The sequence below is a fragment of the Natrix helvetica genome (assembly GCF_964273705.1).
Source record: "Natrix helvetica genome assembly, chromosome: Z".
Lineage (NCBI taxonomy): Eukaryota > Metazoa > Chordata > Lepidosauria > Squamata > Natricidae > Natrix > Natrix helvetica.
This window is the reverse complement of record NC_138554.1, coordinates 38,338,311-38,353,546: the sequence shown is the minus strand read 5'-3', so window position 1 is coordinate 38,353,546 and position 15,236 is coordinate 38,338,311. Positions and strand designations below refer to the sequence as shown.

Genomic DNA, 15,236 nt, shown 5'->3' with positions numbered 1-15,236 from the left:
TGCAATAGTTAAATATAGCAGGAGAGTAAACTTCTCCCCTGCAACAGTCCTATTTTAAGTGTGTGTGTATGTGTGCATGTGCGCGCGCATTTCCCATTTCTAATGGGAATTAGAAATCTGAAAAATGTATTGCTTTACAAAATTTATGGAGCCTTTGCCAAGTAATCTTTCCATACCATTATTATGATCATGTCAACATATCTTTCTGGATGTTTTCAGCATTTTTGCCAGGCTTCATCAGCTCCCAGTTACTATAGCTTCTTTTTCTTCTTCTGTTCCATGCAAATTATTCTTTCTGTGTCTACTGTTTTCTTGCCATGCTCCCGCTGCTTCTCTTTTCATTTATCTGCGACGACAGTTCTTTCACTCTGAACCTTTCCACAAAACCAAACTTTGACAAAACCCAGCCTTCACTGTAGCGATATGATATCTTGTTGGCATAATGATTTATATTCTTCATTTTCAACACTATCCCTTATGTTTTTCAGCAGGCCGACAAAATATGTTATCCACATGGTGGGTGAGTTAATATTTTCAGGATGCTGATCAGTTGATGAATAACCAATGGCATCTCCGTCGCATCCTCCCATCTAAATTAATCACTTCCCTGATTTCAATGAAACAGACCATGGAAATTGCCAATCACAAACAAGACTAGGTTGATTTCATATATATGCTTACTTTCCTCTTTTAAACACCATGGAATTTTTTGGGTTGAAAGAGGAAGAGGGTTAGCTGTTTGATAGTGCTCTATGGAAAGCAGAAGTATTATAGCTATGTAAACTATAGTACAGGAATGAAAAAAGATGATATGGGTCTTGGAATAAAGGTAAAATTGGATTGTTAGGCCACTTAAATAAATAAATAATTGCAATAAGTAACTAATGTCCCTATGGCTCCTGGTCCTTAACTGAATATAGTTTATAGGTTTTGAAAAGCATCTTCACAAAAACTTTTTAAAAAACATCTCTGTATGATTTTTCTGTTTTTTTCTTTCTTTCTAGGCTTATTATTTAAAAGGTGCACTTTACTACTCCCTACAAGAGAGAGACTGAAGTACATATATAAAAGATTTTCAGAAGTAAGCACAGATGTTTTCCAAGAAATAGTGGATCTGTTCATTTCTATATCCCATTGAAATAAATTGAAGGGTATCTTTTTTTCTACTGCTTTTTCATAGATTCCATGTTTCCAATTCTATGGCTGTGCAGATCCTTTGCATTGTTTGGGATTACAATGTTATGGAGTATTTTTACAGGTAAAAGCAATAGAGAGTTTTGTAATGCTTTAAAAATAAATATATTTATTATGGCACAATATTTTGTACCTTAGAGACCATTACTGCACGCTGTATAAACTTTATTCTATAGCTATACATTCTAAAGTTCCATTCTGTTCAAAATTGGGTAAAGACATTTGCAGAACTTATTATTTGGAGTATACAGTATTTACCTGTATCCCAAGATAAATCATATTCTACACTTGTCACTGGCCACTTTTATTAAATTTCACATTACAAAACCGGTAAATAAAACAGTTGTATCATGTGTTAAATCTTCAAAGTCTAAATATTGTTTTTTTATATATTTCTGTTGGCTTATTATACATGTTTTCAGACCGTAACAGCTGGATGGGATGAAGATGAATGTGAACGAGTTTACAATTTTATCTGTGATGTCACCAGTTTACCTCAGAGAATTCAGAGAGTTGTCAGCAGCAAGCCTGGTAAATTATTTATGTTGTGAGCATGTTATAAATATGGACTTCGGTATCTTGTGACACCCTAATAACTGTGAAAGCAATAATAACTACTGACTTTAAACTTGCAAAAGTGCCATCCAAAATAATTATTTTTCACACACTATACAGGTGTGAACCAGTGATGGGTTGCAAATTTTGTAACTACTGGTTTGGGCACGCTCCCGCCCACGCTCGCATCACTTCTGCACATGCGCAGAAGCATCTGGGTGGGTGGGCGGAGCCTCCCACTGTCGCTACTACCAATTCGGCCGATCCGGGCCAAACCAGCAGCAATCCACCTCTAGTTTTAACATTAGAAAATTCTAAGTGCAAACTAATGCGTAAATGTTATTAATTTGTTTAGGGCGTTTCCGTAAATTGGAATTGAGGGTAAGGACATTTTGTCGTGGTGTACTTCTAAACCATTGGATTCATCAGAGTGATTCAGTATTTTGGCTGACCTGTATTTTAAAGCCATGGCCCATTGTAAATCAAGCTCGGCTGCTGTATCTAATATTTGGGCCTGCATCTACAGAGGATGGTAAGCTATTTTAATTAATATAAAATGTACAAGTATTCAGATAAGAGTTGGAAAACAGGAAAGGAAGTAGCATATTAAAGCATGAAGAAAATCAGTTGCAATCCTGCTAATGATTTTCTAGCAAGATAGCAATTATTAACTGCTGAATCTAGAATTGTCTTTCTTTAAACCTCAAGAAATAGTACGGCTAATTGATATCTCAAGACAAATTCTCCTTCAATAACTTTTTTGCTTAATATCATTCAGGAAATGTTGCTTGGCGGAATATGATTCAAGGCCCAACAGAGGAAAACAACTTGAAAGAGCTGGCAGATGCTGTTAAACTATTATATGACACAGAAAAAGATGAGTGGATGGAGAGTGATGTTGTCAGTCTGGTAGATGAACTTGCAGGTTTGTTTGCACACACGAATCCAAGATACCATCAAGTCTTTGTGTATAGACCACAACTGGGACTAACAGTTCTGTTGTTAAGTGAGATGATCACATGACAGTGACTGTGATTTTCCAGAAGATTAGCAGGAATGGAGCTAACCTTGCTTGGAGGGAGGGGTGAGAAAATATTCCATAAGGTTGGTGCCACAAAAGAGAAGACCCGCCTCCTGGGACCCATCAAATGTAATGATGGTACCCGCCAAATGTCCTCTGTGACAGATCTTATGGGACACTGATTTAATCAGAATACCTGGCCCCATGCTACAAAGGGCTTCTTAAATTAGATCCAGAAGCAAACTGGCAGCCAATACACCTTATGGAGCAGAGGTATGATATGTCCTGTCCTGTCATTCTGCACCAATTACGCTTCTGGATATTCTTCAAGGGCAGCCTCATATAGAGAACGTTACAGTAATCCAGTCTGGGGGTGACTAGGGTGGGTGACTGTCAGCAGAGCCTTCCAATCTAGGAACAGGTGCAAACAGGAAGCTCTTTGAGCAGGAGTCATGAGTTAAGGAGGATCCTCCGATTACACATTGGGCTGTCTGGAGAAGTGCAACCCCATCCATCATTAAAGATGGGAAGTCTGAGAACCAGTAGTCCCACCCCCCCCCCCAAAAATCCAAAGCCACTCAGTCCTGCCTGGGTTTAGCTGAAGCCTGTTATTTCCTATGCAGATCCTCACAGCCTCCTGGGATTTACAGCACTGCATAATTCGCCAGAGGCAGAGACTGAGTATCATCAGAGTACTGATGCCTCATCCAATGACAAGGGATTGTGAACTCACCCAGCAGTGTCTTGTAGATGATAAATAGAAGAGAACCCTACAGCCGCCCACAAAGTAGAAAGTAGAGGCTAAGGGTGGGTCCTCTCTCCCCAGTCATCACTGACTGGGATTGATCCCAGAGAAAGTGGGGAAACCAGCATAACCCTGTGCCACTCTCCCCCAATCTTCTGACTCCTTCCAGCAGAACCCCGTGGTTGATGGTATTAAAAAATCACTGAGAGGTCAAGTAAGACAAGCTGGATGCATAAACCCATCCCACCCTTGGCAGAGGTCATGCAAAAGTGTGACGGATGCCATTTGCATCCCATACCCGAATCTTGATTGAAAAGGACTCAGATAATCCGCTTCATGTATGGTCCTCTGAAGCTGTTGTATAACCAACGTTTTGATCACTTTCCCATGAAAGGGAAGGTTGGATAATGGAAATAAATTGTCCAGTATGGTGGGGACTACAGGAAGGGGTAAACCTAGGCCTTCTTAAGAAGTAAAAGACAAACCCCTCCTTCAAAGAAGAAGTAACCACCACTAGAACTCTTCATCTGACACCTTTCAGCCACTTTAATAAGCCCCGAGAGACCTGGTTTTAAAGAGCAAATGGTGGAACTCTCATAGTCCTAAGTACTCTTGCTCATTGCATTATCCACTGAAAAGCACACAAACTAAATGTTAAAAAAACACCATAGTTTTATTACTGACTCCTATAAAAATCCAAAGTAGTTTATATTGTTGAATATTTTTTGCTTGTCTTGTGGATTAGATAAATTATTGTTATTTTTCCTCATTTTAAATAATATTTTCAAATGTAAGAAAATTAAAGTTGAAAGTTAAACATGCATGTGTGAATACTATATGTCAGGAGTGTCCAAACTTGGGAACTTTAAGACTTGTGGACTTCAACTCCCAGAATTCCCCAGCCAGCCATGCTTTCTGGGAGTTGAAGTCCACAAGTCTTAAAGTTCCCAAGTTTGGACACCCTTGCTATATGTGCTGCGACATTTATGTATATAAATATATTTTAAATTTTTTTTTCTATTTTTACAGTAATCCCTCAGGAGTGGCATCTTGAAAACAGTGCTCGTTTTCTTATTTTGTGTGGAAATAACATCTGTTTCCCATTTATGGCTAGTAAAGCTGTGGATGGTCGAGCTATTGAATTGGCAAGGCTGGTGGTATTCCTGGCATTGGTAATTGACAGATATTTCCCCCTCTCTGTGTACTACTCTCTTCTTTATGTTATGACTTATGAATGGGCTGATGCACTCAAACTAAGTGACTGCATTTAATGTATCTTGCACATTTCTGTGAAAGAGTACCTGCTGTGAATGAAAAGAATGATGAGAAAACAATGTTTAGAACCTGACTCTTTTTCTTTCTTTTCTATTTTAGTTTCTTTTCTTTGCTCCACACAATTTAAATGAAAATCTTCCATCTCCATTGGGGGAGAACTATAATTTAGCATGTAATTTGGCCATTTGGTAATTTGGCATGTAATTTGGCCATTTTCAATCAATGTAGTTCCAGAGCTAATAACTCTTTTGAGTGAAATAATTTTTAATCAAGATTTAAATTCTCATGTACTTTTATTTGGATCTCCTCTCTCCAGTGTTCTTTAAACATGATTAAAGCCTTAAATGTATTCAGCACAATGACACATTTGATGTCTTATTTAATTTGGCCCCTTAAATACTGGTTCTTTCTTAGCAGTTTCATACAATTCACTAAAATTAACTAACCAAAATAACATTTTAAAAGAGGCAAATTAATATATGTCTGAAAATACTTCAAACTAATTACGTTGCTTTAGAGTGTTTCTATGGCAGCATGTGCCTAAATGCAATTCTTTTGTTGCTACTTGCATAATGTCACTTTATATGTGAACAGGGAAAGCATTTTCATTAAACTTTTATTACAGCAGTCCTTGAATGAATGGGGCATTTTGGATTTTGCCATGCTTATCTAACTTCTCGGCCTGATGTAGTTAGCAGACAGGCAGGCAGAACCAGTATATCTAACTCAAGGCATCAGATGTGTCAAAATGTCCTTGTTTGCCTGCATTATATTTATCAGAGCACTTTACAATATATTAATATTAGCATCATGCATTGATACAGATTACATGGCCATCTTCTTGATTTTTCTCAGGTTGTGAGTCATGTGGGAGGACTGCAGGAATCCTATGTCTTTAATTACTGTACAGGAAAAGAGAAACATTTTAAGTTAAATTCTGTATATTAAGTAGAAACTGTATTGTACCAGCTGAGAGCATTTTTCTGTGATGGTTTTTTTTTTTTTTGCCAATTCAAAATCATCTCTAGAATTTGCCTGACCCCCTGATACCTACTGGTTTTGGAAGTTAAGCTGATTTGTTTCAGACACGTGGATGAGAAAGCTTCCATGAGAGTGTGTTTTTAAGGAATTTTTGGTTTATCTTGCCTTTCTATACCTAAGTGAAGGAACCCTTTTTACACACACACACACACACACACACACAGCCTAAGGTGATGAGTGCATGTTGGAAAATATGAAAGGCCAGGTTAGGGACAGATCATCTTGGGGGAAAAATCTGTCTATGTGGTCACTAATAGTCAACACTGGCTTGATAGCACATAATCAATCAATAGGCACTGTTTGCTACATGTCTCCCCCAATCCATCCAAGGCTAACATATGCAATTTTCATTAGATAGATTTGGGCAGGAGGATACTATGACACAGTACACTTATATGTTTGCCTGTCAGTCTATAGTTCTCAGAAAACACCTCAAGTCAATCAGCATTTGCCACTTTAGACCAATAGCCAAACACAAAGAACTATCAGCCAATCAGCATTAGTAACTCTGCCTTCTCCCATTACCCTAAGTCTGTATCTGACCTCACATCCCTCCCCCATTTTACCAGAGACAGAGATAATAAAATGTGTTATTGTTACCTGTTAACTGTTATGTTAGCTTGCACACCGTTTTCCTTAGAAGCTTAAGGTGGCATACAGTCCTCTCATTTTTCTCCACAACTCCACTAAGAATAATTCTCAGCTCTCCATGTCTCCAAATATTTAGTGTCTTCCAAACTGTTATTGCTATTATTCCAGAAGTCAGGCTTTTGTTTTCCTAAGCATGCTACCACCATGCTATAATTAAAGTCCAGGAAGTGGCAGAAGCTAACTCTTCCAATGTAAGCATAGACATTTTAAGCACCAAACTGTATGTTACTATTTATGATATTGTATTTACTACCTTGATATAGCATTTTTTAATACATGGATAAAATGCCATTGGCTTAGAACTATCTGAAAATTGTGCTTTCCCAGGTGGCAATTATAATAGTATTTGATAGGAAGGGGTGCTCAACTATCAGGAAAGCCTCTGTTGTGACTCTATTTGGAAAGCCATATAGACAGAATCAAGATGAAACACAGAGAATCCTTAAACAGCAAGGATGTACCACTTGATCTAGTTTAAGCTATGTTATGTCAAAAGAAAAAGAAAAACCCAAGCAAAGAAAGGTCAAACCATCAGAAAGCAAGGAAACTACAATTTAAAAAATTAAGCCCTATGAAAGCTGCTATTACTATATTTACATATGTGTATTTATGTGTGTGTGTTTCAACCCAAAACTTCCATGGAATTACTTCGGATTAAAAAGCACAAGATAGGAACAAAGGATTGGGGTGTGTGTTTTTTTATCATCAAGGACATTTCACTTTTTTCAATTTTCTTTTCTACTAGGTATGCGAGAAGGACCTCTATTGCATGGGCTGGTCTGTAAAAATGATGCAGAAAGTCTGTAATGTCTTCAGTTCTATAACTGAAAAGAACATTTTTTTGCAGAGTATAGAGAATGCCTTCGCACAAATTATCATGGATGCTCTACAGTTGGTGATATCTGGTAAGAAATCCAATTATACTACTTACCTTACTATAATCGCACCTTAATCTTGATTATCTGAATCTTCTAAGCAGTGTGTGTTTGTGTGTGTGTGAATACTGTACACACACACACACCAGTAGTCAATTATATTTATGTAACAATAAATATAATTATGTTTTGCTTTTAGGAAGAATAGATCTTATGGGTAAAGGGGTTAGGATTACAACCACGCTGAAAGTTGAGTACAGTAAAGGTTCAATCCACTACTTCCCAAATCTGGGTAAATTACCCAAAATTGGGTAAAAGTTATTTTCCTTTGGATAACAGAACATGAACCCATTACTCAATGTCAACAGGGACATTTAAACTGACTTAAGGTATTTTATCTACACTGAGTGAAAAAGACTTTCAGATAAGAAAAGGTTTGGGGAGCACTGGTTTAATTCTTTCTCCATGTATTATGATCCTCTCAAAAAACCCACAGCCCTCTGCCATAAGAAAGAGGCTGCCATCTGAGCCAATAGCCTAGCAGCTCATCACATTTTCTTTTTTAAGCTGAATTTCCATTATATATTTTCACATAATTTGGCCATAATACAATTACTAAAATGTTGTGTCTTTGATCTGTGCAGTTTCCTTCCAGGACTGATTTTCTTTCTTATATTTTCTTCTTAAAGTACATGCACGACTGCACTGAACAGTATGCATATTTTTGAATAATAGAATTTCAGTGAGAATATAACATTAAAACTGGATTTCTGGAAGTGTCAATCAGAATTTCTCTAAAAAAAAAACAGACTTTATATATTTTTAGATTTAAGAGCCATGGTGGCTCAGTGGTTATTTGCAGTACTGCAGGCTGTGTCTGCCGACTGCCAGCAATTTGGCAGTCCGAGTCTTACTGGCTCAAAGTTGACTCAGCCTTCCATCCTTTCAAGATTGATCAAATGAGGACCCAGATTGTTGGGGACACTACGCTGACTCTGTAAACTGTTTAGAGAGGAGCGCTGGGAAGCCACATATGAGTCTAAGTGCTATTGCTTTATTTCTGATTAATTCTGATGAATATTCATGTGGTTGAAGTATAATATAAATATTTATTTTTCTACATGTCATTATAAAATTTAGAAATGAAAAATAATGTGACTACTCAAAGCATATTATGTAATACATGGGTTATTACCGTATATAACAAATCTTACGTATTTACAATAAATGCAGCCAATGTAGTCTAAACAAACGGAATCAGATCATAACTAATTTTTAAAAATGCTTCCAAAAGAAGTAAATATGACCCATGTTTAATTACAAGTCATTCATGCATAAGGTAAAAGTTCTCTTGAGTCAAGCATGGTAATTTATTGATGAAATATATTTGATGAAATAAAATGTTATCTGTTAGCTTGGCATTTTACCAGCTAAGCAACATCTATTTGTCAAATACAAATATGTATTGTTTAACCTGTTTTTTTATATTTTACTTAGGAGAGCATGATGAAGAAGAGACAAGCTTTTTAAATCTTTTTCATCTGGTAAACGCACAAGCAAATTTTCATAAAGAAATTCTTTATTTAACCATGAATTACGAAGACAATAGCCAGGAATAAAGCAAATTGCTTTGCCTCTTATCTTTTTTGTCTCCATGTGTGGCTGCGAACATTCTGATCTGCTTTCTAAATACACATTTCTTTGGGCTTAATCAATTATATTATAGCATCAAGATTTATTTATTATTAATAAATCAACTTTGTAGTTTAACACTACAAGGGGAATACAAACAAGAAAATAATATGCAGAGACTGGGACAGAATACGGAATCCAACTCTGATGAAGAAAATAATAATCTATGTGCTGTTGAATCAGAATAATGCAAATCACTGAAATAGTCAGATTCTGTTTAGCTGGAAGGTGGAAAAACTGGCCATATAATTATTTGCCTTTGGCTGCTAGCCTGGGCCTCAAAGGTACACACCTACTAAGCCATTCTTTCCTAACTCTGTATCCTCTTGCTGTGGAGGATTTGTGTTCCCATTAATACAGAAATTGTAGCAAGCAATAGAATTTATAATTCATTTGTACAGTATTAGGACAATATTAGGATGGAGAAAGCTTTCAGAAAATTTAGATTCTATACACTATCAGATGTGGCCTGCAAAAATCCACAGAGCCACTAGAGCAGCAAGGTATCACAGTATTTTTTAAAATCTCTTTGCTACCTTGCAGTGGTTCCCTGAATTTCTGCCAGTACTTATATTTCCCCACAAAAATGATCTGCTTCAAACAAACTAAAGCCACTGTAACTTCCAGCTGATCATCACTTCAGAGGATTTCCTTTGAGCATCCCACTTGCAAAGATTATCTCCCTTTGTGCTGTAAAAACTTTTGTGGTTTAGAATCATTTCCACAGTTCTTTGGGAGTAACATATTCATTTGTCTCACAAAAGGAGGAAGTACTTTAAGCCATTTTTTAAACTAGATTTATTAAAATGAAGAAGCATAATTAAAGACATTGCTCAGTTCAGTTTGTGTCTAATTTCTACAGAGCCCTGCTGCCAATCACTTAAGGCTCTATATAATTTCAGTAGTAAGAAAATTTTTGTTTTTTATATACAGGTAGTCCTCAACTTATGACCATAACTGAGCCCAAAATTTATGTTGTTAAATGAGACATTAAGTGAGTTTTGCCCCATTTTACGATTTTTCTTGCCACAGTTGTTAAACGAATCATTCCAGTTACAGCAACAACTACCTTAGTGGTTAACTTCCCTAACTTAAGTTAGTAACTTCCGCATTGACTTTTAAAACAACACATTCAGGATTTTAAAAGGTAAAGCTCCCAGGCTTTATTGATCAGCAGTATGTTGACATTTCTGTAATGCCTTTATGTCAGGAAGATAATATTCAAATCACTCTTGGGGGAGCGCATCGAAGTACACCACAAATGATTGCCTTTGCTCATCAGAAGTAATAAAAGAGGATCCCATAACCCCAGGATACTCCAACCATCATAAATATGAACCAGTTACCAAGCATCCAAAGTGACCATGGGGATGGTGCAACAGTCGTAAGTGTGAAAAATGGTCATAAGTCACTCCAGTGTCATCGTAACTTTGAATAGTCACTAAATGAACTGTTGTAAGTTGAGAAATACCTGTATTTTATTTAAAGCATTTGTGTAGCTTCTCATCTTATTCCAAACTCTGGGCAGCTTCCAATCAAAATCAGGTGTTTTTGTCCTCTGTACACAGTGCTGTAATCTTAGGCAACCACATGAGAAGTGCTACAGCAAAGTTTGTGAATATTTCCTGCATTCTAAAATGTCCTCTGTGGTCTCCACGATAAGTCCCTTCTTTACTTAAAATATTTCAAGAACATTTTTTTAAAAAACAATAACTTTCCCCTGGTTGCTTACGAGAATAACATCCAATAGAGTAAACAGCATAAAATAGTATAATAGTCCATAATAAAATTTATAAACTACAGCAATTAAAGGGTAATCAATGCTATAATAAAAAATAAATTGCCGTTAAACGCCAGAAAAGACTAATAACACTAATTTAGAGAAAAGCTAACAAAAATGTACAGTATACCTTTATGATGTAAGGATTCCCCATATTACCTTGTGATTCTTAAGAGTTTTTACTTTTGATGATCATTATTGATTATTAATGGAACTAATTAAAACATATCCTTTATTTTTGCTCCAGCAAGGATAATACTGTGAAGTAAGTTAAAGCTACCCTGCTTGATATCTTTTAAAAATAGTTATAGTAGTGTTTTTGTGGATATTTATTTTATGGTCACTGGTTGCTAGGATTTGAGCAGATGCCCTCTGAGATTGTTCTGGACTTGTTGTGTATTCTGACAACGGTACTTGAATAGAATAGAATAGAATAACAGTTGGAAGGGCCTTGGAGGTCTTCTAGTCCAACCATCTGCTTAGGCAGGAAACCCTCCACCACTTCAGACAAATCGTTATTCAATCTCTTCTTAAAAGCTTCCCGTGTTGGAGTTTTTACAATTGCTGTAAAATCAGTTGCTTACAATCAGTTGTTCCACTGATTAATTGTTCTGACTGTCAGGAAATTTCTCCTTAGTTCCAAGCTGCTTCTCTCCTTGATTAGTTTCTATCCATTACTTCTTGTTCCATCTTCAGTTGCTTTGAAGAATAGCTTAATTTTCCCTCCTCTGTGGCAGCCCCTGAGATATTGGAACATTGCTATTATGTCTCCCCTAGTCCTTCTTTTCATTAAACTAGACATAGCCAGTTCCAGCAACTGTTCTTCATATGTTTTAGCCTCCAGTCCCCTAAAACAGTGGTGGGATTCAGCCAGTTCGCACCACTTCGGGAGCACCGGTTGTTAACTTTCTGAACAGTTTGGTGAAGTGTTTGTTGGAAGAAATCATTAGAACAGAGAACCCGTTGTTAAATTATTTGAATCCCACTACTGCCTAATTATCTTTGTTGGTACTCTTTCTAGAGTCTGAACATCTTTTTTTACATCATGGTGACCAAAATTGAATCCAGTATTCCAAGTGTGGCCTTACCAAGGCATTATAAAGTGGCACCGTATTTTTCGGAGCATAAGACGCACCAGAGTATAAGATGCACCAAGGTTTTGAAGAGGGAAATTTTAAAAAAAGTTTTTACACTCCGCAAACCTACCCAAAACAGCCCGTTTTTCACAAAAACGTGCCCTTTTTTTGTCAAAGAGGCATGGATAGCCTTTGGGAGGCTTATAGAGTGCTCCTGGAGGTTGGGGGGGCGGCAAAATTGAGTTAAAAAGGCCCATTCTTTGCTCATTTCTGCCCTCCCCAGCCCCCAGGAGCTCTCTGAAAGCCTCCTAAAAGCTATGCACAGTCATTGTGGTGAAGTGGGCGGGGTTTCAGGAGGCAAAAAATGCTGTATTCAGTGTATAAGATGCACCCAGATTTTCAGCCTTTTTTTAAGGGAAAAAGGTGCATTTTATACTCTGAAAAATACAGTATTTTAATTGAAGCTCTCTCTAAAACACAACTACTTTTTGATCCAATTATACATATTAGGTTAAACATTATTGCATCAATTCTTGGGAAAATGTGTTCTGTTTTCCATTAAAGTTTTTGAAAGAACTTGCACAAATTATTCTGACTTTGAATTATTGGTCAGTTTACATTTGTTTACATGCTTTAGTGAAGTGAAAATATTCAAGGATTGAGTATCAAAATATATTTCAAGATCAATTTATTTTTAACAAATTATATAAATATACATACACACACAGGCATACAATATACATCTAAGATAATGTTGCTATTTATGAACCATCTTGTTAAACAGCTTTTACTAAATATTGTTTTTAAGTGTATTATTCGTGTTTGGGGAAGACACGATGTCAGGTGGAATTGCATAGAAAATGGTAAGATACTAAGTTACATAAAACAAAAAGAAAGTGTGAAGATTGCATAATCAAGGATCTATCAATAATAAAGCAGTTAGCAAGACAATACTGAGGGGCAGTGAGGCTATCCCAGAAAAAAAACATTGAAGCCAAAGTCCAGGTCATCTTCAGCAGAGCAAAGAAAGATATCCTCAAGGGCAGCCCCTTTGGCTTGCTACTGAAATGTTAAATCAAGATTCCCCTAAGAGTTTCAAGTCCAGAAGCCTGCATGTCACTTGGGGTGGAGGTGGGGAGGTGAGGAAGGAAGACTTTAGGCCTGAGGAAATGATCCTTCCTGTGTCTGGCTTGGCTCAGCTCAGGCCAGCAAAGGGCAAAAGACAGTGGGAACGCCTTCTGTGGACTTGCCAGGGACGCACATTTGCACAACATTACAAAAAGGGCCTTGGGAGTCTGCCAGTCCACTCAGCACAGAAACTCTCTGAAAACAGAATGGGTATTTGGTGTGGTGAGAGAATTTGACAAAACAAAATTGAATTTGGAAATGGGCTGAGTTCAGCTGCAGGCTACAAAAAAAAGGGGGGGGATCCTGCTCTTAAGCCCTTCCCCTCAAGTGACCCAGGGCACAGCTTCTTTTAAGGCAGGGGTGTCCAAACTTGGGAACTTTAAGACTTGTGGACTTCAACTCCTAGAATTCCCCAGCCAGCATGGCTGGCTGGGGAATTCTGGGAGTTGAAGTCCACAAGTCTTAAAGTTCCCAAGTTTGGACACCCCTGTTTTAAGGGAATGGATGGAATTCCCAAAGGCCTTCAGTGCTCTACCTGTTTCATCCTTTGGCTGGTTTCTGGTGCCAGTGTTTGCCTTTAATTTGTCCTCCATTATTGACTTAAATGGTAAGGATGATACAGCAATTGCAACTCGGATAATAAAATAAATAATAATAAATAAATATTTATTTCTTAGCCGCACCCTCTCCCGAAGGACTCGGGGCGGCGTACAATGAAACATATGAAATAAATATGTGGACAAAACAAACATATAACAGAGACATATACCGAGACATACACAAGGAGGAGGTCGGCTGATGAATAAAAAACAATTAGAATACAGTGATTTAAAAACCCCTAAATAATTAAATATAATTAAAATACCCAATTAAAAACCCGTCAGGAGCGATATGGTTAGATCAAAGTTGAGCCAGGCCAGCTACTTGGAATAGGTGGGTCTTAAGCTTAATACGAAAGGAGCGGAGATCAGAGGTATTCCTAATATCCGGAGGGAGGTCATTCCACAGGGCTGGGCCCGCCACAGAGAAGGCTCTACTCCTAGGCGCAGCCCCCCGACACTGTCTAGTGGACGGCACCTGGAGGAGGCCCTCTCTGTGCGAGCGGATTGGTCGCAGGGATGCCCTCCCCACTGCAACCCTAACCTTATCTCACTAGCCACTTTTACAGTGGCAAATTGGCACTTTTCTCCTGTGGTTTGAACAAAGTTGCTTGTTGTCATAATTGATGGAAGGAAAAAAGAAAGAGGTTTAACTAAGATTAAGATATTTTAACTATATATTCTCAATATTAATACATGAACATTTAGTTAATAAAAACTCTTAAGGGACACATTTGGGTAAGTCTAACAGGTTAGGATTATATATTGGGGTAATATATAATCTCTGATATGAAATTAAAATAATTGGCTAAGTGGATCTAATTGCCTGAGTATTGACAGTCAGTCCATTGCTAAGCCGACAATTGGGTTTCATAAACCCTAAAGTAAAACAGGAGTATAATGCCCTGATTTGCATGGATAAAGGAAAAGAATAAGGATCCTTAGTGAATCATTTAAAACTGGTAGTAATCTATTCACAAAGAAGAAAATTACAGAACAAGGAATGCACTTCTTGTATATTCACAATAAGGAATCTGGTAGCATCTTTTCTGATTAACAAATGTTATTAAAAGTTCTAATTTCTCATTTATATGTATTTGATGAAGTCAGCTACAGCCCATGAAAGAAAAACACAACTCTCCTACTGTAATGTGCTCTTGGTTGGTACCAAGCCAGGGAAAATTGCTACGTTTGGCAGGAAGCAAAGAGAAGGGCAGGGCGTGAGCTAAAGGGTAAGGATAAAGTTAATCATCAGCTGTGTTTTGCAAGCTGAGCCATTAGCTCATCCATGGTAATCCCTAGCTTTTGAAGCCCATGAAGTCAATGAAAAAAATGGAAGAAGAGAGAAACCAGCACCATCCCAGAGATAACCAGTGGTGTTACTGAATAAAATGAAATTCACAAAATTTAACAAAATGAAATTCAATGGTGAAAAGAGTAAGGTTCTACATTTAGGCAAGAAAAAAGAAATGCACAGGTACAGTATAGGTGGTACCTTGCTCAACAGTAGTAACTGTGAAAGGGATCTTGGAATTCTAGTGGACAACCATTTAAATATGAGCCAGCAGTGTGCAGCAGCTGCCAAAAAAGCCAACAATTTCTAG

The 15,236-nt window shown here is 37.3% G+C and overlaps 1 protein-coding gene across 2 annotated transcripts in view; it reads left to right on the top strand.

Moving 5' to 3' along the window:
- Positions 1-8,990, top strand: part of FBXO47 (F-box protein 47) — a 29,513-nt gene extending 20,523 nt beyond the window's left edge. For both annotated transcript variants that reach the window (XM_081971126.1, XM_081971125.1), the window contains exons 5-12: positions 1,005-1,081; positions 1,181-1,258; positions 1,617-1,725; positions 2,105-2,281; positions 2,528-2,674; positions 4,545-4,687; positions 7,228-7,387; positions 8,855-8,990. In XM_081971126.1, the coding sequence (XP_081827252.1) occupies positions 1,005-1,081; positions 1,181-1,258; positions 1,617-1,725; positions 2,105-2,281; positions 2,528-2,674; positions 4,545-4,687; positions 7,228-7,387; positions 8,855-8,976 (1,013 nt within the window). In that variant the 3' untranslated portion in view covers positions 8,977-8,990. The remainder of the gene's footprint in view (positions 1-1,004; positions 1,082-1,180; positions 1,259-1,616; positions 1,726-2,104; positions 2,282-2,527; positions 2,675-4,544; positions 4,688-7,227; positions 7,388-8,854) is intronic.
- Positions 8,991-15,236: the final 6,246 nt, after the last annotated feature.